This window comes from Adiantum capillus-veneris, chromosome 12 (assembly GCF_014529385.1).
Source record: "Adiantum capillus-veneris isolate H3 chromosome 12, ASM1452938v2, whole genome shotgun sequence".
Classification (NCBI taxonomy): domain Eukaryota; kingdom Viridiplantae; phylum Streptophyta; class Polypodiopsida; order Polypodiales; family Pteridaceae; genus Adiantum; species Adiantum capillus-veneris.
The window spans coordinates 42,131,065-42,157,534 of record NC_140942.1 but is presented as its reverse complement, the minus strand read 5'-3'; the positions used below and the strand labels follow the sequence as shown (position 1 = coordinate 42,157,534).

The following is a 26,470-nucleotide window of genomic DNA, read 5'->3' as shown; positions in this document are numbered from 1 at the left end:
AAAAGGAGCACTTATCTTCTCCACAAACCGTAAAACCAATCAAGCAATGGCGAGTAAAGTCTCAAAAGACTCCAGTACACCATACAGTACCAAGTAGGCGAGAAAAAGCTCGACAACAAACAAAAATGCTACCAACAGCTCAAGCAATCAGTGTGGTGAATCATCTTGATGGTACAATCAAACGAAGAGCACACAAGCTACAAGATTTTCTCTTTGGAAGACATCAGCAGCAAAACTCGACATCAGAAACCCTTGAGCTAATTACTCAAGACCCAGCTCTTGCACAACATAGTGATTTGAATTGCATTGATATTCAAAGCATGGTAGAGCCAACCACGGCTATGCATAGACACGATTATTCAACCCATGCACACAGTCATCTCGGAGTACGCCATCTAGAAGAGGTGGAAGGGCACTAAATACTAAGTAATTAAGGGCAATGTTTGAAGAGGGAGAAAAAAGTTCGATGTTGACGTGTGATTTTTTTGCAAAACTACCTAATAATGCCCTTATAATTCATCATCAAGGGAAAATTCATTGATAATATCTTCCCGATGAGTGTAAATAGTGTATATACTATCATAAAATCATCAAAAATAGTTCTTTTTGGATATTTTTTATCATTTTCATGGATAATGAGACCTAAAAATAGAAAAACCCAACAAAAAACAATAAAGCTGTGTTTTTCAATAAATTTTCTTAATTATTGGATTTTCACTTTACTTTTTGAGAGCATTTTGCTATTTTCTTTGATTTTTTCAATAAATAGGTCAAAAATTAATAATAAATAGCAAGGAAGATCAGATGGAAACACGAAAGACATGATGCTGATAAAAAAGACAAGGCGGACAAGCACAAAAAGTTTCAATGAAATCAGAAGATGGAAGCTGGAAGCCTAAATTAGGCGGCCAGGCCTACTTTTGCAAAATTCTTGCAGAATGAGCTACAGGAACTCGATCAAGGAAATTTTTGAGTCTAACATAGATTCCATAGCCTAGTAAAACTAACGGGGAATCTGGGGAAAGTTGGTTCGGAAAGTCTAGGTATAGATATCCAAGGTAGGCTAAAACCACCTCATTTCCACTCACAGCCTTTGCAGAGAGAGCTTTCGACTTCTTTCGCGCGTCTTTTCCAGAGTCCATAGTTGCCCGTTTTCAGCGCTGTCTCACACGAGACATGAGGGGTAAGTTCTTTACTCGTCAATGATCCCCAGAATTACTAGACGAAGTGCTGCCAAGAGAAGCATTAGGAACAGAAGTTTTGCCATTCCATAAGAAGTGGTTACATTGTTGTTCCCACCTTTTCTTTGAGCTACAATAAAAGCATGTTGAATTGCACGCTGCCTAGTCCTATTTTTCATGAAAAGTAATTCTTACAATAGCAATGTGCATAATGCATCAAACTTGACAACTTCAGGATTTCCTTGGGGTCATAAGTCTCCAAGTACGGGTTTTACAAGATGGCGAGCGAGTTTTTTAGAGCGAAGGAAAAAACGAGCGAGTCCCTAAATAAAGCTATTTGTGAATTAGAGAGTTTGCAAATGTGATAAGGGAAAACATACATAATAAGTGTAATAATACTGTGATAAGTGATCAACTACTTGTCCTCTTGAGGGTGAACAAAACTTACTTGTCTATGCGGTTCTGTTAGATGGAAGAGGATGAGAGGATAGGTGGATCGGCAAGATCCACCAGAAAGGACGGAGGGATATCTATGAACGATGCTCCCCTTAACTGCAGATCATGTAACTCTCTCTCTCTCTCTCTCTCTCTCTCTCTCTCTCTCTCTCTCTAGTAAGGACATGACCTCTATCCATATCAATCCACCAAGGAAAATGCCCAAGATCCTAGAGGTGATGAATGGCTAATGGATACATGAATCCCTCACTGCTGTTGGCATTAGTCCAAGAAAGCACATGCATAGCTGCTACAATGTGGCTCATGCTCAAACGATGAGCAAAGTATCTGCAATAGGAAGTATAATAGCATTCTCAAAGCAAGTATGAATATATACAACTCTCAAGTGAAAGATAGAGACGACTCAGCTATCACCTATTTGAGATGCAAGGTAGTAGTACTCGATTTTCTTCATAGCTTGTAGCACCACATCCTTTGTTTTATTTTCCAGTGCCAGTTGAAGTGGGAAAAAGATATTTTTAACCCTCCAACAATCTCATGGTGGAGCTAGGTGGGATATCAATCCTTCTAGGCACATGAAGATAGTCAACAAGGAGCTGGATGGGGACCCATTTCCGAAGCTCTTCAGTTTCTCCAATATGCTTGAGCCTTTTTTTTTCATATAAGAGGTGTTTCACATGGGAGGGGGGTGGCTCTCGTTTTACAAAATGGGAAGGGGTTTGCATGTCCAAGCAGGGGTTAACCATGCATAGTTGGTGTAACTCAGCCCAAATAGGTAGAGTTTATCAAACTGCATCGGCTAAATATTCTAGAAACACATGTCCGACATGAATTGTGGACATTGACAATGTTAAATATTACTACACAGGGAGCCAAGTTGAAGGGGCACAAATTTTGACCTTGAAAACTAATGCGAAACCCCTCTTGTGAAAAACACCTCTATTGTGATCTAGTTAATCAAGAAAAAAATAAAATAAAAAAAAACAAAAAATTACCGCAACAGTGTTCGGATCCACCGTCGCTGGTGGTGGTGCCACCCCATGCTAGAACTAGTATGAGCCATTGCGGATTGGTTTGGACTAGGCGATATCCTACGGCCTACTCGAGGACGCAAGTAGAAGTCTTTATAAACTACATAGGAAGTCGATGGTGCAAATTACAAATGTCTTTTATGTCTTAATCAATTAGTTTTTTAGATTCGGCACAATCCAGTGTTCATGAAAAATGTGTCTCAGCTTAATATCGTTCCGTTTTCGGTTTCAAAAATGCCAATAGAGGGCAAGCACAAAAGGAGAAACTCTGCCTCAAAATAGAAAAAATAGCTTTAAAGAAACAAAAAAATATAAAAAATTCCCTCTTGGCAAATTGTAATTTCTATGTTTGAGAAAACGATAGTTCTCGAACACTTATTCAGAAGCAAAATCCGCCTCCCTCCTGTCTATATTTGCCTCAGTCAATGCGCAACTATTGCTTATAAGCAACGTGGGCTCATAGTGCTGAGAGGATCTCTCTCTCTCTCTCTCTCTCTCTCTCTCTCTCTCTCTCTCTCTTGCAGATGCTATTTCTCCCCAGATTTCTCCCCTACGTCTATCATCATCCTCTCTCTCTCTCTCTCTCTCTCTCTCGCACAGTGCCTTCGATGTCTCTGCTTCGCATTGCCTTTCTGCTTTTCTTCTCGACTCTGATTGACTTGCCATTCACCGGGCCGTTTCCATCAGCCATCACGGGCCTCCTCTGGTTAGCATCATCATGATAATCATCTTCATGGCCATTAAGTTTCTGCTGCTCAAGCTAGGAGAAGAGGCTTCTGCGATTCAAAAACGTAGAAGAAGAAGAAGCCGCCTGCGCAGTGCGAGCTACATATATAAAGAAAGAGCTGGAAAAGTTAAAAGCTGGAGGAGGAAATGGGAGATGAGAGGGACGGCGAGGAGGGTGGTGAGCGTGATATGCGAGGGAGACGAGAGAGAGGGAGACAGCGCAAACCACATACAGACGGGCTGGCACCGAGACCCCGCCAATAGTGACGCAGAACGAGAGCTTTGGCCAGTTCTACGCTCCTTTCCAGCTTGGTACATCACCCACCGTAGTAACGGTGATCGTGGACATGGGTTCCCAGCTGACGTGGCTCAAGTGCGCAGATGTATGCCTCGATTGCGGGGATCCTACAGGAGGTACGTCAACGTAGCTGTGTTAACACTACACACTAGACTGACGAGAGAGAGAGAGAGAGAGAGAGAGAGAGAGAGAGAGAGAGCCTCACAAACACACCTCTCCTATGATCAGCAGGCTACCTTATACGCCGGCTCAGAAGCAAAATCCACTACGCTCTCGACTCATAGTGTTTTGGCATGCTGGCCGCCCTGCGAGAGCTGGATACCATGCACCGTAGGCAACAGCATGAGGCGCTGCATGAGGCCCATGAGGCGGCGCGTGACGTCGAGAAGGATGAGGAGAGAAACCTGCTGGAACCACTCCTGGAACCAGTCCGCGCCGGCGCGGACTGGTTACCTTGATTATGTAAGCGCAGTTTTAGAAACCTTGAAAAGAGAGGCAGTCCACTTGGCTCATCTTCATTGGAGAGAGAACTTGGAAAATTAAAACTAAAAACCCGTAAAAAAAAAAGAACTCCTAAAGTAAAGCTAAAAACTAGTAACGATAACGCTAAAAAAAGCAAGAGACCGCCACTTTTTATAGCAGCACAAGCACACACGGAGAGAGAGAGAGAGAGAGAGAGAGAGAGAGAGAGAGAGAGAGAAAGAGAGAGAGCGAGCAATTGACGACGCAGAGCAGAAAACACAGCGGAGAAGAGAACAGGTACTCGTTTTTTTTTTTACTTCCTACTGCCCGGGGAGGGGGAGGGGGAGAGAGAGAGAGAGAGAGAGATAGCTGCGTCCTCGTCCTGGAATAGAGGAGAGCTGTAGTACTGGTCTTCATCGAGGAGAGCCACCAAAGAGCACGCGAGGAGAAGAAGAGAAAACGCAGTCTGTGGCACGAGAAGTCTAGGAGAAGTGCGACTTTGAATGGCTTGAGACTGCAAGAGCAGCGCTGATCTTCGAGTTGGTGAGCAGAGGCAGGAGCTGACGAGGAGAGGTAGGCTGCAGGAGGTGTTGTTAGGCTTTGAGGCTGCAAGCAATTCCGAGGGTATTGTAAGAGAGCGAGGAGGCTCTGATGTTGTTGAACGAGCTTGACAAGGAGATTCGACTGCAATCAGGGATAGAAAAAGAGCGCATTGTCCGAGGAGTTGGAAGGGCCAGCGCTTTTTCGAGGAGACAGAGAGGAGGTTGCAGGAGGAGACAAGTTGACACTCTGGCTACCTCACGCAGTATAGCTTCAGCTTTTGGCTTCCTCCTTCACACGTTCCAGAAGAGGATAACACTATCGGCTCTACGCTTTCCCTCTCACAAGCTATGGGGTAGGAAATCGGCTTGGCCTTCTCTGCGAGGACTGGAGCTGTAGCGTTGTAGGAAAAGGATGCAGCTATCCCGTGCAGGAAGGTCTTATGTACAGATAAGGAACCTGGATCAAAGAGTCTGCTGGAGAGGTGCTTGGAGGGGAGGGGAGGAAGGGCTGGCCTGTAGTGCGAGATACGAGAGTAGAAGACATCGTGCATGCGGTGACTGGAACGGGGGCGCTCAACAGAAAGCTGTCGGTACATGCTGCGTAGAAGAGAAGAGGAATAAGGAGGATAAGAGAGGCGAGTGGAACCTACTTGTCGAGCTGTAGCAGAAGCTGGAAAGCAAAAGCTTCTGGAGGGAGAAAGGGAGATTTGACTGCAATCAGGGATAGAAAAATAGAAAAAGAGCGTTGTCCGAGGAGTTGGAAGGGCCAGCGCCGTGCCGAGGAGACAGAGAGGAGGTTGCAGGAGTGGGGGAAGACTGCTATACTAACGAACTGCCGAGAGAGAGAGAGAGAGAGAGAGAGAGAGAGAGAGAGAGAGAGAGAGAGAGAGAGAGAGAGAGAGAGAGGTCGTCTAGCTCGCAGCTGCATGGCAGACAACGTCTCAAAGAAAGAGAGAGAGAGAGACAAAGAGAAGGGACTGTTGCGTCCAAGTCGCGGAGAGAGAGAGAGAGAGAGAGAGAGAGAGAGAGAGAGAGAGAGAGAGAGAGAGAGAGAGAGAGAGAGGGGGAGAGTTTGCGTGCATTTTGGCTCACTCCAAATTCTAGAGAGAGAGAGAGAGACAAAGAAGAAGAGAGTTTTATCGTCGTAGGAAACTATCCCAAGAGATCTTAAAGACCTAGACGACGAGAGAGAGAGAGAGAGAGAGAGAGAGAGAGAGAGAGAGAGAGAGAGAGAGAGAGAGAGAAAGCAAGATCCTAATGTAGACCTTAAACATCTAGCCACCGAGGAGCTGTCAACGAGAGAAAGAGATCCTACTGTAAACAAAAATAAATAAATTACGGTGATACTGTTAGTCTAATATAGACCAAAAAAAAAACACGATGATATTTGTTGTCCAACGTCGTAAGAGACCTTAAACATCTAGCCGCCGAGCAGCTGTTGCACGAGAGAGAACGAGAGAGAGAGAGAGAGAGAGAGAGAGAGAGAGAGAGAGAGAGAGATGCTACTGTAGACAAAAAAAATAAAAAATTACAGTTGCCAATTACTTTTTGAAGTACTTCACGATGATAGTGTTAGTGGCCATGCTAGTCCTTTCTTAAAAAATACTGCGTGCATGCTTGTTCCTTGAATCAAATGTAAGAAAACAAAGCTAACAAACTATCATCATTTAAAAAAAAATATTTTACTAAAAAAACTAGCCCCTCTAACACTAGAGGAGAAGCATAAGCCCCCCTTCAACACTCGAGGGGATAAAAGTGGCGGGGGAAGGGCACATTCCTTACGGTATTATAAAAAATGTGGAGAATTGTGCCAACTCCACACCATACTTATGTATGGTTTTTTTTTCCACAAAACATCAGCATTATGTGCACGATGTTTGCACAAAAAAACACTAGCATTTTGCACGTCTATGTTGCTGAATTGTACGGTTTACTACAACAAATAATTCCATGTTGTCAATTAACGTGAAACTTCTGCATTGCCTTTTTAATTGAGAAACCATATTTCGTTCAGTGATGAAGGTTACTCATCTATTATGCAGTACTATGATGTTGTTGACGAAAATCTAGGGATCAATTGATTTCTAGTATATTGTTTACTATCATCAACTTATCGTTCCAAGTTTAGAGGTCGTTTTTTTGTGTGCATATCAATTTAGGGTATGAAAAAGAAAACTGAATTTTTTTTTTTGTGTGCGTATCAATTTAGCGCCTTAAGAAGAAAACCGAATTTTATTTCTGTTGTTGAGTAGATATGAACGACTGTATGACTCTCCAAAAGTTTGATCACCTCGACATCAATCGTCCTCTCGATTGCAAATGTCGTAATCTCCCATTCCTATATGACACTCCAAAAGCCTGATCTCGTCGACATCAATTATCTTATTGATTGCAGATGTCTTCATCTCCCATTTGTGTACGTCCACGTGCATATTGATGTATTGTACGGTTTACTGCAACAAATAATTCCATGCTGCCAACTAATGCAGACCTTCTGCATTGCCTTTTTTATTACCGAGAAAAAACCATATTTCCTTAACACTTTGCCATTGGTTGGTGATTTAGTGATCAAGGTTGCTCATCTATTATGCAATACTATGATGTTGTTGCTGAAAATCCAGGGATCAATTGATTGCTAGTATATTTTTTAGTGTTATCAATTTATCATTCCAAGTTTAGAGATCGTTTTTCTGTACATATCAATTTAGGGTTTTATCTTGTACATATCAATTTAAGGTATTAAGAAGAAAACTGAATTTTACTTCTGTTGTTGGGTAAATGTGAAGGACTGTATGACTCCCCAAAAGCCTGATCACTTCGACATCAATCGTCCTCTCGGTTGCAAACGTCGTGCTCTCCCATTCACACACTATAGTCACCTTCTCATTTGTGCATCTCCCCGTCTTAAACTATAAAATTAAGCTTAGTTCTGCTGTGGCGTAAATATAGGGACCTATATCTTATCGATTGCAGATGTCGGCATCCCTCATTTGTGTGCATCCCCGTCTTCAACTGTAAACTTTACCACACACCAACAACATGATTACTTCGACACCAATCGTACTCTTGATTGCAAATGTCGTTGTCTCCCATCCAAACACACTATGGTGGTTGCGTCCTTTTTACACAGCCCCCATTCTAAACTGTAGACTTGCAATTAGTTATAGAACTCCATTGTTTAACTTGGCGACTACAAAGATCCGATCCCGTTCTACAACATTGGCTACCATTTTGACCCCCCACATGTCGTTGCACCTAACCGAGCCACTTTCTATTAGTTTCCATTGTAGGAGAAAATTCCCATTAGTTGTTACCCTTAGCATGCCATCCAATGTGAAACAATTGCCCTTACTATTAGTTTGTACGTGGAGGGCCCATCCTAGGCTGCGAGCATTGATCTTGCCCAAACATATTGCACTGCTTTATCAATTATTTGATGTCATTTACAAAATTCATTTATATACACTAATTTATTCAATACAATACTGGTCATTGATGCAACAAATGTCGCTCCCCTTTTGAGCTATGAAGTGATAAATTCTCTCGCCAATACATCATAATGTCGTTTGAATGGTTGTAGGTAAAATGCTTCCCGATCAAGCAGTGCAATTGAAAAAGAGATTACGCACACAATTAGTGCGTGTAGTGGATGCCCTCACATTAGACGAGATAACAACAACCTTGCGAGATGAGCGGCGCCTGAAGGCCTTGCTCTCTGAAGTGGTCCGCTCAACGGCCTCAAAGTTTGAGGGCGCAGATATTAGTCATGTGCAGCATCTTCTCTTTAGTATTGTTGGAGACATGCCAAAATGCGCTATCGACCTGCGAGCTGACTTACCAGAGGGCATACAAATGGAGAAATTACAACATTGGTATAACTGCTGGAAGATTGAAAATGAAAAATCCACTCGCGCAAGGAATATTGACACACAGAACACCTTCAGTAAGAAATTGCGGAAGGAGACCCTTCAAGATAGCAGAGGATCGATGTCTAGTCTGCACATTCAGAAAACTGTACTGAACTCATTTTGCTCTATCACCTTGGGCATTCCATTTGAGGCTATAAAACGAGGAAGGAAACTAGGATCTGGGTCATATGGAGACACTTATGAATGCAAGATCGAAGGGATTTCTTTCCTTCCGTCCAACAATGTGTATTGCTGTAAGGAATTCAAAGGTCAAGCAAAACAACAATTCAAATCATTCGCAATTGAGAGCAGTGTTGACCTCAATCACCGAGGTATTGTGCGTGCTCTTGCACATACAAATCAATCACCATGGATACTTATATTTCCTTATTTCAATGGATCTTCCCTTGGCGATTTGATGGAGTGTGTGCCTACACCTTTTGGTAGCATCAGTGAAATTGTACTTGCGATGGGTGATCAAAAACACAAAAAACCAACTGAACTGGAGTTGCAGCAATGCAGGCTTATCATTAATCATGCTTCGTCATTGATTCATGCACTAATAAAAGCTTTGGCATTTGCACATGAGAATGGAGTTATTCACAATGACCTTCACCCTTGGAACATTATGCTCGACTTCACTAGAGAGGGAATACCAAGAGTAGGCATTATAGATTGGGGTCTTGCCCTTCGACCACCGTATGAGAGAAGACCAACAAATATTCGCAAGCCAAAAGAGCATGCCAAGAGGCCTTGGCGAGCAGCCGAACTACTGAATACCAGATCTACATGCCCTTGGAGCAAATCAACTGATGTATATGCACTTGCATGGGTCATCAATCAGCTCAGTATTTTCTGCAACGAATTTTGTGCGTATTACAAACTTGACTTGATGCAAACGAGTACTGCTGTAGAGGTTGAAGCCATACAGAATACAATCAACAATGCCTACCTTCTGGAGAATCCGGCTGAAAGAAAGACGCTCGCTGATCTAGATAAAGATCTGGAACATTTGCACATGCACCCCGAACAATGCTTGCGTCCCATCTCTGAAATGTGTATTTCTTTTTTCCACTGATCCTAGAAAAATTATCGCACCTACCAAGCTCTTTTTATTTATTGAGCTGAAAGTTCCATTATGGTTTGCAATAGTTCTTTGAACATTAATTTGTTGCCTACTTCCATATATTCATCCCTTCTACTTCTTTTTTCGTTGTCCAATTTCATTATATTAGTCCCTTCTAATTTGAATCGGGCTAACTTGTATCTATTGTGTTCACAGTTGCATTTAAAGGTAGGTCTTCTCAATGGAAATCGCTACTACGCTACGTGCTACCCGCAAAAGGCACCGTGAATACGCCGCTTTTCAAACTATGAATAGACGAAAAGTTCTACTCTGTCCTGTTGCTTCTTCATGGTTTAATGTGCAGCATATTTATGAGGCTTGGCAAGAAGAATGCAACATCACAGCTCGCAACATTTCCATTTGCGGAAGTTGTGGCATTTGCAGCCTATCAAGAAAAGATACCCACAACGATGGTCTTAATACCACACGCACGAAGCTAGCAAGTGCAACCTTATTACAAACAACTGCAATGCATAATCTCAACGTGAATTGGACTTGCTGTTCTGCTTGCCTGAAAAGTTCACGAGCAAGCAGTGTTGTCATCTTACAACCCGACTACATACAAGCCATCCTAAACACAAATCAACTAATTGTGCAACTCCTTAGCGTCATCGATGTTACAATCAGCGTCACAAAAACAGCAACTGCGGTTGCAAAAGGCTTGCTTGATAGAAGATCGCTACTCGACAATCCATTGATCTGCTGGTCGACAAAGCAAAACATGTCTTGGCCGACTTCGTTACTTGCAAACACGCCACTAGCAGCAGTGCTAGCATACAACATAAAGAATAATCCTATTCTCAAGAAGTACCGGTGCATCGCTGAGCAGCCAAACAAAAGGACATCTATTTGTATTCTATCAGCATCGGCCATACAGAATATCGTAAGGGACCACTCAGAGAACAATCCATTTGAACTTATGCAACAAGCAGAAGCACAATGTGAAATTAGCATATTGCAAAATTTGTTCAGCACAACAAAGAGAACTGCATTTACTGCTAAAGACAAACACGAGTTTGGTTCCATACAAATACGTGATACCGCTTATCTAAGCGAGCGGACAGTCAGTTTTCAATACAATGGACTTCCGTCTCATGAATCTGAAGTGTAGGATATTACATTAGAATCAGGGATATTCCCTTTCTTCTTTTCCACAGGAAAAGGAAATTACCAAGGAGAATTCAACTTCAGTCCATGCAAGGAGAATGAGAATCGGAACTTCCTTCTCTGTATACACATTGTACAAGCCATATTTGCTCATGATGTACCAATTGAAACAAGCTATCATGATTGCAAACTCCACAAACATTACATTTTTACAAAGGGATATTGATAACTACAAACAAGCACACACCGTGGCATCTACACATGATGCAGTGAAGCATATTATTCGATACAATCTCCCAGCCACAATGCCAGGTACTCCACCATGGCATCGACGAAACTTGAGAGACCTCATAACAATGGTGGACACATGGGGACTACCACATCTGTTCTTGACATTCACTGCTGATGAGGTTTCCCAAACAAGATGGCAAGAAGTCATCACAATTGAAAAACTTGCTCAAGGCTACAACCAAGACTTCAAGTGGAACGATTGCCCCATAGAGTGTGCAACACTGTTTCACCTTCGCTTGCACGCTTTGCTGAATAAACACATCATCAATGGAAGCAGCATACTTAGCCATGTAGACCATCACATGGTGCGCTACGAAGTGCAAAATCGAGGCTCACTGCATGCACATGTCATACTGTGGATCTCTAACAAAGATTTGTGCCGAGTTACAAATGAGATTGCTGCATACATACCAGCAGAATCACAAGACACCTTCACCACTGAGCTGCGAACCCTCGTTACCACGAAACAGATACACAGATGTAGAGACTCTTGCAGAGTCATGGGATCAGGTAGAGTGTGCAAATACGGATTTCCGTTTGAACCACAGTACAACACGACTTCAACTATGGATGCCTGTACTGCTAGATGGCTTTACTACCGCCCTGGGTATGACCATCGAAATGTTGTCCCGTACCATCCCACAATCTTGCTCCTATGGAAGGCACACATGAATATTCAAAGAGTCACAAATTCATCTATATCGCATTACCTTCTCAAATATGCAATGAAACCAGAACCCCTTGGAAAACTGAATCTCTCCACAGACGATGCAACAAGGCTTGGACTTCACGGCTTGGACAAAGTAAAGCTTCAACTAATTGCCGCCTCTATATTATCAAAGCCAATATCTGCGGCAGAGGTAGCAATCAACTGTTTGAAGATTCCAATCATCACAAGGAGTGAACGGGTTGAATACATCGACTCCTCTCCACCATCACTACGGCAAAGGTTGCTATCTCGTAGCGAGACTATAGTCATGCATCCAATTGATTTATATTGTGCAAGGCCCCTTAATTATGAAAAGATGACATTCTATGACTACCACAGAAGATACAAAATTCTGAAGCCACACGAACATACTCCTGTACTGACTTTCTGTGATGCGTACAACAACAACATCATAGAGAAACAATGCCTCGTCAGATTTACAGAGTATGATCCTGGCCATCAAACAGAGGGATTCTTCTTCAATGTCTTGTTGCAAAAACTTCCCTTTAGGAACGAGATGGAACTTCTATCACCAGCCAACACACTCTCTTTTTACTTCCTGGAATGCAAAATCCGTCAGATCATTCTTCATGATGAAGACTTAGAGATGTACATAAATGAGCACACCCAACGCAATATGCTCGTCTCTGAAAATACACGACACACTTTAAACCTCATAAAACAAAAGTTCATCCTCAATCATGAAGATACACTCACTTGTACAGTGAATGAAACAGTTGAACCAGGAGTATCTCAAAGTCGTGCTACAATGCTGAAGCTACTGCAAGAGTTAGCTGAGACCAACAATGCAGCTCTGACCTCTCAACAACAAGCAATCTTTGATCGTATATCAGGCCTGAATAATGGCCTCCATGTCATTACAAGTGTACAGGATGTGGAAAAACATTCCTCATAAAATTTTTTACCTCAAGCTTCATAAAAAATAATAAGACCGTTATCCTGACTGCATCAACTGGAGCAGCGGCCGCTCGCCTTAGCAGCCTCGCAACCACAGTCCACTATCAATTCAGGATCCCTTGTTCTAAGCAACATTTCCCACAAGCAATTCATCCCACAGATGAAAGATTTGTTGCTATACATGGTGCCAACGTCATTATCATAGACGAGATATCAATGCTAACGAGTACAATCTTCAATATGATCGTTCGCCAGATAGTTAACATCACCAACGGAACACTCCTTGACCCATTCAGTCAGAAGCTCATATTGCTTTTTGGGGATTTGGCGCAACTTCCTCTAGTCTGCCATCACCAAGAGCCATTATGCCATGTTTGCAGTATACAAAACTCAGCTTACATCGCTGTAGCCACTACGCACAACATGACCTTCTCAGTTCGCCATGCTGCAGACCCCACTTACGTCCAATTCTTGGATACGATCTGTGTCAAGCAACCAACAGAACAACAAATAGCAGAAACGTTGTCACAGTGTGTAATCAATGAAACTGAACTCCTGCGAGTAATCGATGACGCTACTACACTGATATGTACTCATAGGGAAGACGTGTATAAGTACAACAACTTGATTCTGCAAAAGTCTTTCTCGGCATCTGATATTGTTCCCATTCCACTGAAGACCAACGCTCTTGATGAACCATTGCTGCAGGAATGGCTCCAAGACAAGGCATTCCATGAGATGGACAATACTACAATTGGGGCTAGATGTATGATTACAGAAAACATTAACTTGGCTATGGGTGCTGCGAATGGATCCACCTACCGTATACTTTCCTATTCATATGACTGTGCTGGTCAAATTGCTGCTATAGAAGTAATGCTACTTTCCACTGATACCACCATGACAATACGAAGGACTAAACATGCTACAAGAGCAATCAATTGCAGATGGTTCCACAAAAGCACATTCCCTTTGTCACTCGCGTACGCAATCACTGGACACAAATCTCAAGGAGCTACGATATCAAAGAAAGCCATCCTCATTATAAAACAAGCTTTCGTCCCAGGATTGGCATACGTCATGTTCTCTTGAGTGACAGAAAGACGCCATCTCAAGATATTGAACATCCCAACCCCAAGGATGTTCTGGCCGGCCAGTAGAACACTCCCCCAATGGTTAGACATTTCCTTGCTTGTCTTTAGACATTTCGTCGCTTATTTTTACACATTTCCTTGCTTTTTTCACAAACAAGTCCTCTAGCTCTTTCGGTCTTTCATCTCGTAAGGTGCATGGACTACACAAACAATTATTTGACGACAGTTTTCTTGACTGCAGATTTTCTTTATAGCAAGTAACAACCTCCAGCATCTCCTCATGGACACCGATCACGTAACCATTCCTCAAATTAATCTATTTTGTAGCTAGATTTTATGCCATTCAATATGTACAAAACTCAACCATCATATTTCTCTTTCTCTATCATTCAGATATTCGATAAATTCATCAACATCGCAGCTACCTCAAAACCAAAAAACAATTATTCTGCATACCCATCTTCAAATCAAATGCGCCTAGCAAATATGGCTGGCGAGGCTCCGAGTGCATTCATCGAAGGGTTCCGCACGACTCAGCTCCTCCACTCATACATCAATAAATGCAGCAATCGAAACAAAGAATATAGAAATAACGAGCTAAAGTTGAAAACAGGTACTTCGAGCTCTTCATATTCTTGTATTGCAAACAATAATAGTTAACAAATTTGGTTGCTTCTACAACATCTACCCTTCTTTTTCTACAGGGTTACAAAAAGAGATACTGCTATCATTGGGCATTGACTTCGATGAGTCAAAAAAACTAGTGCTAGACACAGAAGCCCAAGAAATACTGAACACAAAGACTGTTGGTATCACCACCTATGCAATTGAGATGCTACACTACGGTTACAAAATTGCCCTTGACAAATTGGTCGTTCTCGACAAGAATACCGCAAGCCAGGCACTTTCCAACATGGTCAAAGAGTTTGGGAACGAATTCAAAGGGAACGAGAGAGCAATTTTAACTGATGAGAAATTCACATGGCATTTCAATAGAGACCTTTTTCATGCCCGTTTCGGTCAGACAACTGATCCATTTCGAAAGCTTGAACCACTACATGGTAGCCATATGCACCCCTTATTGAATATAATTATCTGATTACATACTAATTCAGCACATCACTTCAGTGCAGGACATCGACAACAAAACCAACAAGGAGATCCCCAACAACATAACAACTTCACAAGAGGAAGCAGCACGTTCCAACGCTGTTCTAGCTCCCAAAAGACAACGACAGCTGAAGAGAACTACATAGTTTACTCTATTAGGTGCAAAATCAATAACCGTGTTTACATAGGCATGACATCCGATTATGAAGCTAGGAAAAGAGCACACATGAAAAATCCACCAAAACGGATGAAACATGATGTGTCGTCCTTTCCGCCATTTTGTCAAAACTTTGAGTTTCATGTACTGCACACTACACACGATAGGAGAACTACTATTGCACTGGAAGCACAAGAGATAATTACACAAGAGGCAACGTCCACGAAAGGATACAATAATTTGAAGGGACATCCTCCAAACTGCAGGAAATACTATTATTTAAAACACCATAGAAAAATATAGCGTGCAACGAAACTTAATCTTTGTTCTGAGGTAGCAACTCCCATTCAGTTTTCTCTTCTGTATTCAATCACTTCTCAAGAGTCTTTTCCTCTAGTATCTGCGATAATTTTCATGTTATGCTTCTCTATTATTGTGAGACTTCCTTTCTGCTGTCTTCTGTTCAGGTTAAGTTCTGCAATTTTTTTCTCAATATCACATTATGTTTACCTTATGTTCTTGCTTTCCTCAACATGACCATCATTCAGCTTTCAAATTTTAGGATTCAATTGTTACCTAGATATCCTGCAATAACATCAAGAGAAACAAACCAATCCATTCCAGCAACCCCATGTCCAATACTTCTACAAAAAATTATCAGCTAATAAGAGACAAATCATGTAGCAACAACTTACATATTTTACAAAAAAATTATAAATGTATAGATGCTGCACCTTGTCTTCAACATATTAAACAACACAAAACAACAACTGCATTAGGTTATAACACTGTTTTGGACATCCACCAAAGTTGAGAATATATTATTTTCTGAAAAAAAACTAAGAAATTATAGTTGTGAACTTATGCCATCTTTATTTAATTGCTTTGTTCAATGTCTTTGTCATATAACGTTAATCATTGGCTAAAACAATGTCTTTTATTTTCCATTCAGACTATGACAGACTTGAATACTTATCAGCTTCCTTGATTTGAATGCTTTTTCTTTTTTCAGTTTACAATGGGTAGGTCGATCCCAGCTGATCTGATTGAGCAACAGCCAGAATTTGAGACTGCAATGTATAAGTTGCAATACTGTCTTTACCCACATTTGCAAGAGCAGGTGCTCAGACACTACATGCATAAATGGGCTGAGTTCATTCCATGGACTGTTCAACCACCTACCCCATGGCTTGGAACACACTCGATCGAGAACACACCATCGACATCGCCATCCTGTCTGTTTGCTCCACAAACCACCATTGTATGTTGTTCGTGCAGATTGCGGACGTGCTCGGCCTACTCGAGACTATAGAATTGAATTACTCTAACGTGGTCCCCAACCACCTTCAGTCAGCTAAACAATTTGTTTTGCGCTGTTTTCCTGTCAACCAGTTAGTCACACGCGCAACTTTGAAGATCATCTTACCGATATAGCCCTTACTTCGTGTTGTTACGTAGTCCTCCTCCTCTTCTCCACAGCAGTTATGTCTGTTTCTTTGTGAAGAAGTCATTCCATGCTACATTCAAAGTCTTACCAACTCTCGTTCGCTTAGTTCTGTTCTTCATTCATCAACTTTTAACCATACTATTTCCAGCAACTTGCACTCACTTAGCGTAACAAGATTTGAGCAAAACAAATAATAACCTCTCCCTACCTCTCTCTTTCGAAAAAAAAAATGCATGCCTCTCTCTCTCTCTCTCTCTCTCTCTCTCTCTCTCTCTCCTCTCTCTCTCTCTCTCTCTCTCTCTCTCTCTCTGTCTCTCTCAAAACAAAACAGTACATAAATTCCTGTATATATGAGTGGCTTCTGCTAACTAACGCTAACAAGATCTGTCGCCATTAAAATAAGTACGTCCTTCTTTCACACACTCCCTCCCTCCCTCTCTCCCCCAGCTTTCACTTCTATGTTCTTTTTACTCATGTATACTCTTCTTCAATGCTTCAATGCGAACAAAATAGTATTTACAATGGTGCCCTTGCTCTCCATTCATTTCCATACACATCCAGGTACCAAACCCATAAACATCCAAGCACCAAAGGGAAGCTTTCTCTAATTGCAATAGTATTCCTCCAAAGCTTGGCAATCAAGGCATACTCGTTTTGACAGGTTTCGTTTCGACAAGTTTTAAAAGGAAAAGCCTCGGTGTAGCAAAAAAGAGCGCCTCACACACACACACACACACCTCTCTTATGATTAGCAGGCTACCTTATACAATGGCTCAGAAGAAAAATCCGCTGTGCTCTAGACTCATAGCTGTTTTGGCATGCTGGCCGCCCTGCGAGAGCTGGATACCACGCACCGTAGGCAACATCATGAGGTGCTGCACAAGGCCCATGAGGCGCGTGACGTCGAAAAGGAAGAGGAGAGAAACCTACTGGAACCAGTTCGCGCGTGGTTTCGCGCCGGCGAGGACTGGTTTCGACAGGTTTCATTTCGACAAGTTTTAAAAGGAAAAGCCTCAGTGTAGCGATTTCATAAAAAAACAAACACAAAAACTTGCATGATATTGAGCCTACTGGAATCTACTACCTACTTGATCACACTATATTATATTCATTCATTGTCTAGATTCCCTAGAATTTCTGTCTCCCCCTTTCTCTTACTCTCATAAAATGGCAATTTGAGAGTTGAACCCTCTCCATTTCAGTGCTGGGATACGCCATCGAGAAAAATGTCCACGCCCCCCCCCCCCCCCCCCCCCCCCCCCCCCCCCCTCTCTCTCTCTCTCTCTATCTCTCTCTCATGGGACTGGGAAACTCTGTGCCATGGTTCCAGTAGGTTTCTCTCCTCTTCCTTTTCGACGTCACGCACGTGGTTCCGCGCCGGCGAGGACTAGTTTCGACAGGTTTCATTTCGACAAGTTTTAAAAGGAAAAGCCTTAGTGTAGCGATTTCATAAATAAACAAACACAAAAACTTGCATGATATTGAGCCTACTGGAATCTACTACCTACTCGCTCACACTATATTATATTCATTCATTGTCTAGATTCCCTAGAATTTCTATCTCCCCCTTTCTCTTACTCTCATAAAATGGCAATTCGAGAGTTGAACCCTCTCCATTTCAGTGCTGGGATAAGCCATCCAAAAAAATTTCCACGCTGCATGTTGAGGCGTCCTCTACACTTTCATAAAATACTAACACCCCTCTCTCTCTCTCTCTCTCTCTCTCTCTCTCTCTCTCTCTCTCTCTCTCTCTCTCTCTCTCTCTCTCTCTCTCTCTCTCTCTCTCTCTCTCTCTCTCTCTCTCTCTCTCTCTCTCTCTCTCTCTCTCTCTCTCTCTCTCTCTCTCTCTCTCTTTCTCTCTCTCTCATGGGACTGGGAAACTCTGTGCCAACTTTCTCGTCGTAGCTTTCCTCTGCTTATTGTGCTCAATTGTTTTGCGCTCATTTGTTGCCAAGAGGCCCGTATCACCTGAGCGACATGCCTGCCCTGCGCACCGTTTGGCTCTGCCCACTCTCCATCACGTGCCTTCCCTTTTCCTTCCAGTGCAAAGGTTTCCTTTTACATCTAAAACTAAGGCGAGAAATTTTTGATTTTCTCCAATTGGGTACCACCTACTGGAACCGGTCCGCGCCGGCGTGGACCGGTTCCGACAGGTTTTAGTAGGAATAGGCAAAGTGAGGCCTTAAAAAAACCTCCCAAAAGCAATTTAGCTGGTAGAAAAGTCTCCGAAAACATAACTTGTATTGCACTGGTTGCCAATGCAAGCAGAAAAGGCTTCGACGGTAAGTTTTTATGTGTGCAAAGCTCTCAGTCGACTCTAAACTGTATGTGTTGTCTGTGGAAAGGGCGCTTGAGATGGCACTAAGCATGCACACTCTACATAGAAGGCGCTTTCCACCCTCTTGACTTCTCCATGATCAAGCATGAGCCACTCCACTTTAAACACAACTTTGAGAACAGCCCCAACAAGAGCACCTTCAGTCCTCCCAATTGTGAGAAGTGTAAATGCTAAAAGAGCTGCAAGAATCCAAAACTCCAAGAAGGAAAGGGTGCTAAGAAAAACTACTCAGATAGGAGCAAGAGTCAAGACCCATGTCAATGCGCCAAAATTTACAAGAACGGTATTTGAATGAATGTGTTCAATTAGAAAGATTGCAGAGGTAGGTCAAGGGGCTGATTGCAGAAACAATATGCACATGAAACCTAGGCTAGCATCCTCAAGTGAAAATTTGCAAAGCTACTTCAAGGAGCCAAATTGAAGCGCATGTTGTCGAAACCAACCGTAACATTAATGAGACAAGTTGTGACTTGTTGTACATGCTACAATATAAGAATATAATCAAGGACATTCGTAACATAATCATTGCTAGTCAAAATATTGAAAAGAATGTAGAAGACTGAGTGCACTTTCATGTACGATATGTACATTAAAGTTGTAGTTTGAAAGCTCAAAAAGAGTTAAAGGAACTTAGCTACTCATCCAAGCTCCCTCGACGTTGACTATTATCGCCAGCCTGCATACTTGGCCTACATGTCCCAATAAAAAGAACATGCACATTAGCCTAAAAAGAGGTCCATCATGTCAAACTCTAAAGCCCTTTGTACTTATATAAGGTTCTAATATGCAATGCTTTTTGCGCTTTGGTATGCACATTTTTCCCTAAGAGCCTCCGTTGCACTCCCATCAATTTATCAAGGGTGTTTCTCATATTTGCTTGGAAATTGGCTTCACTTGGTTTTCTTTGCTCATAAATTTGAAAGCCCCTCCAAGTACTAGCAAAAGTCTGGCAAGAATCTGGCAAAGCATCAAGAACATTTTGCATAATTGAATTGTCAAAATTAACTTCTCATGCAAAAATTAGTTGCTCATTAACATCCTTGACACCAGCAAGGAAACTGTACATTTCATCTTCCTCATGCATAATCTTTGATTCCAGCTCTTTACGCAAGAAAGAAATTTTAGCCTTGTTGCGGCTTGCATAAAGACTTGCTAGAATATCCCAAGCCTGTTTTGCAGATTTTGATGAATGGATGTGAGGAGTGATAGTGTGCTTCACAGACAATGCTTCACAGACAATGCAATCAATGCATGAGCCTGCACATCGCTTACATACCAACAAGCCTGCTCAGTCATAGGTAAAACAGCTCTAACAGTAGCAACCATGGCAGCAAAACCTAGAGCATCCTCAACATCGCCTGTATCCACAGTACAAGGACATACATTAATGCCTTGCACATTGTTCCAAACTCCCTTTGACACAAGTACATGTTGCATCATATAAGCCCTACATAGGTTAATTGTCCCCATCTAATATGTCCTCAGCAGCAAACATCTTGAACACATCTGTGTTGTTGTAAGCCGTGGAGAATGCATGCACCTGATTTGAAAACTGCCCAAAAAGAGGAGAAACTGAGTGAGATCAGCACGTGCTATATAGCACAACCCGTAGTAGACTGTATGCGACCTGTTATGGAGTAATTGGCACTGACAAAAATTCTGCACGAAATGACAAAATTGCATGTGCAAACTTGGATGTAGTGGAAATGGAGGTCGAATGAGCCTAAATCAGAAATTTGAGCAGACTTGAGAATGATCGCCAAATCTCATAGAAATTGGAGAAAGTGAGCAGGCGTGTATTGGAGCTGCTGTGGAGACTAAGCTTGTGAGGACGTAACCTGCTCTATACCAATTGTTGAAATTAGGGTTGCGGGAAAACACACACAGGTTAAAGAAGATGAAGGAAGCTCAAGGCACACAACAGAGAGTGTATTACTTAGCGTGCAATGGAAAGATAGTGAGGCGGTCCGGGGCGGGCAACAAGAAGAGCAACCTCTAGACACCCTTCAAGGCTCCCGTGCTGCTCAATGGGGCTGGGGCACAACACAACACAAACCAAAACAACAAACCCACAGCCAAATCCCAACTACACAAGGGGCACCACCTAGTTTAAGAGCGAACTAGGACGCAAAAGAGGAGAATCATTAGAGCAACCCACAAACAAGCAAGGAATTTACACTAACCCTAACACCAATGGAACACTCTCACACACTAAAACACGAGAGAGAGAGAGAGAGAGAGAGAGAGAGAGAGAGAGAGAGAGAGAGAGAGAGAGAGAGAGAGAGAGAGAGAGAGATAGTGCTCGGGCTGCTTTGAAACGTATCGGCAATGATCAAGCAAACACAAGTATATATTTAAGAAAGAGAGAGAAGGGGGAGGGGGTGTTTGTTGCACTAATACCTTCTTACAAATCTGTCATGACCAATCAAAGTGATATTAGTATTTGTTCAACATAGCTTGAGTAAATTACACCACAACACATCACAAGAAAAGCCATCCCACTCACTGTCTTAAGGCCAGGGGAGTCCTCTCCACCCTGTCGCCCTCTTACAGTATGTGGGATTTATGGCTAAATTGATGACAACACTAGAGACAAGCTATCAAGAACTTAACAAAAAAAAACACCAAGACACTTACACATCATTGTTGTCCATTACTTCACGTGGGAAGAGAGACAAAGTATCCAAGCTTAGTCCAAATCCACCCTCCTTGATTCAGCAAATGTTGAGCTTACACTAGTAGGAGAAATGATAGATTTCCTACTCTCAATTGAGTGATCACTCTCTCTCTTACAATGGCATAGAGTTCCCTTGCTAATCTCCTATTACAACACATGCACATGCATAAGACAATGAGCTTCCACTCAAGAGCTCCTTCTAGAGAGGTTGAGCTTGGCTTCTCAAGCTATAGCATAGTGCTCTTGCTTATGGCTCCTCCTTTTGTGCTAGCTACACCCTCCTTTTATAGCAATTTTGAAGGCTAGGGTTACTCCTCTAACCATGGTTGGGCTAGATTTTCAGCAATTTATCTAATTTCTTTTGCTTGGAATTATCAAGAAGTTGGTGGGGAAAGAGAGAGGAGAGAAATGGAGGTGATAGGACTTTTCATAGTGGGTTAGTGTTAGTAGAGTTAGTATTAATTTACAAATGGAATTGGATATTTACAATGGGAGTATCCATGTAGGATACAAATAAGGAAGAAAAACTCTTAAGAAGTAAGAAAAGGTGGATTTCTTACAAGGTTGATGCTCCAAGTGTCTTGAGTAGGGCCAATTTTGACGCTTGTTGACGGTCCACTAGCTTTGACGGTACATTTTTTCTCCACTCTTGACCTTCCTTGAGAGACAAGGTAATTGAAGCTGAGTAATCAACCACCATGATGCTGTCTTTTAAGAGAAGAGGCTAGGCTGAATTTTGTGGTTTTTTTATAGATATGGGTAAATTGGAGGAGGAAAAATGAGACTAGGTGGTCAATTTTGGAATGGAATTGTGTGTGGGAGGTATGAGTTCACCATGGTTTCTCTTATTCTTCAAGGTTGAGGAGAAGGTGAGTAGGGTGCAGAGAGGAGTGGTGAGAGAGGTGGGGATGATGAGTGGAGAAGTGTGTGTGAAAGAGGAAAATGATAAAGTGGAAGAGAGAGTGTGGCTGCATAGCATGGGAAAACTGGGGTCCACTAATAAAATCATAGCTCACAGCTCGTAGCTCAAAAAAATATGAAAAAATTTGAGGCAAAAGTTCAGCCCACGAGCTACAACTTTTGTTTGTATCACCTTTTCAAATTCGGAGAGCAAGTGAACTTTAAAAATTCAGCAAAACCGATCGTTTTTTTCCACTGCACAAGGTCCTTGTGGGGTCCTTCTTTGGATGATTCTTTTGAATACCTCCAAGAGTGAGCCCTCCATAGTGCATGTATGCATGCCACCTACCCTTGACCTTATTTGGTTGGTCTATAATTGAAGATATTGTTGAGATTATGATATAAGTGAATAGTACAACTAAGAAAATCAAATATTGAGGGGTCTAAAAAATATGTACATGTCAAATATAAATAATATAAGTGGAAAAAATATAAAGGGGTCAAAAGAAATCTCTCTCATTATGAGGCTACCATAAAAAGCTAAATATTTTTGGTGTTTTAATTTTTTAGAAAAAAAAAACAACAAAATAGATGTAGGAAGGGAAAAATCACAATAGTGAAAAAATATACACAGAAATAAAACTAGTTTTTTTGGATTTTTGTTGGGATGGAGTTATACCAAAAATAAGAGAAGCTTGCATGAAATTCTTTTTATATGGAATAAAGAGTATGCAAAATGATAAGAAAAAATATGGTAATGGTGAGTCAATGTACATAGTATAAATAAAACACACCTAGGTAGAAATATTTAAATAAATACTAAAATAATTATGAAAAAATCTTTTATTTAGGCCCTATATACAAAGAAATATTTACATACGCATGGGCCATAATATACTTATATTTTTAATTTTATTTTTTATTTTTTTTGGCTCAACTAGCCCAATGACTAGCTAATTGAGGGTTTTTTTAAGAAGATATGGGAAAAGTCCCGTGACTCACGCACGCCTATGTACAGTGAAATGGTAGGGATAGCCACAGTGTTTGGGTGATTTTGGTAGGGTGAGGTAACTCACTGTGGCAATTACAAAGAGCCGAAAAACGGCTATCAATAGATAGCCCTAGAGTGATGGGAGTATATACCATGCATGAGGGAAAAAACCTCCTAAAGAGGAAAAAAGTGCCTTGGTGGTCCTAGTGTGCACACACATTACTACCACATGTATGTGGTAACATGTTTCAAAATGTGTGGTATGCCAAAAGACTAAGTATGATAGAGGGAAGCAACCTAGATTACTCCAGGCATTGCCTATCCCAAATTCACCATGGGAGAGTATATCCATGGATTTCATCTTTGGATTACCCAAGTCTATCCATGGGAATACGGGAATATGGGCAATAGTCGATAGGTTATGCAAGAAAGCACACTTCACTCCTGTCAAAAAGACTATTAAGGCACACTAAATAAAACTCTTTCATATCTCAATTTTTTAAAACACCACGGATTTCCAACATCCATTCTGTCAGATAGAGATCCTAGAATGGCCAGTAATTTTTAGAAAGGTCTCTTTGAAAGTCTAGGTACAAGATCGAATTTCTCTTTGGCCTATCACCCACTAACGGATGGCAAAAGTGAGATAACCAATCTTACCATACTTGATCAACTAAAGACTTATGTTACAGAAGTAGATCAACACTCACAATGGGAAAAGTACGTACCTATTGTAGAGTATGCGTACAATAATATTGTACATAGTTCTACGGGTAAATCACCTTTCAAAATCATTGAGGAAAGACCTAAAAGTCCCTTTCTACTTAAGGTACATGGGAAGATCTTTGCTACCGATGAGTATAGCCGTGACCTACAAGAATCTTTTCATAAAATTAAGGAGGCTATATCCATCTCTCAACAAAGGCAAAAAGATGTTGCTGACAAGTGCAGAAGGGCCTTAATGTTCAAAGAAAATGATTGGGTCTTACTTAAGTTTCCCAAGGCTCCGATCGAGGCAAAGGACGGGCAAAATTCCTACGGGCCATCAAAAGTATTATGCTAAATTAGCAAAAAGATACTATGGTCCATTCCAAATCTTGAAGCCCATCAATGAGATGGCCTACCAACTCAAGTTGCCCAACCATTGGCTCATACACAATGCTTTTCATGTGAGCCTACTGAAGCCCTACAAAGGAGAGCCACCAAGTGAACCAATTATTGAAGACCCTCTCAAAATCGAAGACCAAGAAGGGGTGCTACAACCCGAATCTATCCTTTGGCATGAAGACAAGGTACTATGACATGGTAAGTTTATCCGACAGTATCTTATTAAGTTCAAAAAGTATCCTTTTGAAGATGCTAGATGAATGCAAGAAATAGACCTTAAGGATAGTATGAACCTTTTCAATGCTTGCAATGGAGTAAGCAAATGTAAAAATTTCTTTTGAATGACCAATGTTTTTGTCTTATAAGACTAGTTCTCTTTTTATTGTGCACAAATTTAAATAGTATGCATGCTTAGAATCATGTTTGTGATGACAACGTCTCTCCAACACCAAGTAGAATTTGTCACTCTACTTGGGAGAATGAATTGGACTAAAGAGCATACATGTTTACGGTAGCTATGTCTCTCAAGCACCAAATGGATTAGTCATCCATCTTGGATTGAGTAAAAGGGATCCTCTACCTACTAAGCAAAACTAACTAATGACTAAGGCTTTATCTCTTCTACCTCATAGTCGAGGACGACTATGATTTCAAGAGAGAGGTAATGTCATAAAATATAATATCTAACCAATCCAAATTATTTTTTCATATTAAACTGATCATTTAATGTGAGAGAATAAACAATAAAAGGGTTAGAATATAGACATGTGCTTACAGATATATCTCAACACGAGGCCAATGGTAAAGCGGCCCAAGTGAGAGATGGTCAATCAAAGAGCAAGGATAACAAATGAAGCTTAAACACCTTAGGGTTAGCGCCATCAAAGACCTCCAAAGGTTAGTGTTAAAAATTACTTTGACCTTAGGTAAGCTAGGGCTAATCTTGAGGTGGGAAACCCGGCCCAAGCTTGAGGTGCTTGTCGTGCTTGATGACTAAGGTGCTTGATGTGCTTGTCGACTAAGAGTCTTGATGTTCTTGCTTGATGTGCTTGTCGACTAAGAGTCTTGATGCTTTCCAACTAGGGAGCTTGTGGTTCTTGTGGGAACACTACCCAAGCTTGAGGTTCTTTGTCATGCTTACTGACTAAGGTGCTTGAGGGTAAGGTGTTCAAAAGTCAAATCCCATCCCTACAAGAGAGGGGGCGATCCCTAAAGCTAGGGGATGAGAGAGAATACACACACCCTCACACAAGGCAAGCTTCGTACCAATAAAGAAACTGGGACACTTGTCAAGCTCCCCCTCATGTTGCCCACATGGTGTGCCTAAAGCCTATTGGTTGTCCTCCCAAGGGGTCCAATGATATATTAGATAATTTAATTAATTTTTTTGCATTAATCAAGTCCTCTCTCTCAAAGGGGAAAGGGGGACACTTGTCCCAAGACTACCCTTGTTGCTTGTTATGCATCCTGCATGTGATTGATCATGCTTGCATGGGTCCAATGAGCTTCAAGCATGAGCTACAAGGTGGGGTCGACCAAAGCAAGAAGAGGAGTTGCTTGGGAGGTATACTCTCCCACACACACTCACGCACACTCTCATTATGTGAAGTGTAAACTGCAAGATCTCCGTCTCCTTCTCCAAGCTAGTAGAGAAGTTGTGAGCCTACACCAACATTCTTGGCTATGGAATGAAAATACAACCAAGAGTCATGCTTCAATGCTTAAGTTTTCCATCTTCTCCATCTTCATTACTATGCTATCATGTATGCTAGCAAGAAGAGTGACGATAAGTGAGGAACTATTTCTTTCTCCTATGGAATGTTTCTTCTTCCTCTTCCCTACCCTCATTCCCCGCTAGCTCTCTCCACCTTCGAAGGTGTTTGAGGCCTTGAGA

At 41.7% G+C, this 26,470-nt stretch overlaps 2 protein-coding genes across 2 annotated transcripts; one reads left to right on the top strand and one right to left on the bottom strand.

The window, feature by feature from the left end:
• Nucleotides 1-4,947: 4,947 nt before the first annotated feature.
• Nucleotides 4,948-6,311, bottom strand: LOC147445636 (uncharacterized). The gene is given in 4 exon segments (XM_086524612.1): nucleotides 4,948-5,407; nucleotides 5,526-5,950; nucleotides 6,139-6,198; nucleotides 6,303-6,311. Coding segments are annotated over 4 exon segments (954 nt in total).
• A 6,295-nt stretch (nucleotides 6,312-12,606) lies between these two features.
• On the top strand, nucleotides 12,607-15,105 carry LOC147445635 (uncharacterized). The gene is made up of 5 exons (XM_086526084.1): nucleotides 12,607-13,628; nucleotides 14,091-14,144; nucleotides 14,177-14,462; nucleotides 14,554-14,910; nucleotides 14,978-15,105. Exons 1-5 carry the CDS (start codon nucleotides 12,972-12,974, stop codon nucleotides 15,103-15,105), a joined length of 1,482 nt encoding a protein of 493 aa, XP_086382210.1. The 5' UTR covers nucleotides 12,607-12,971.
• Nucleotides 15,106-26,470: the final 11,365 nt, after the last annotated feature.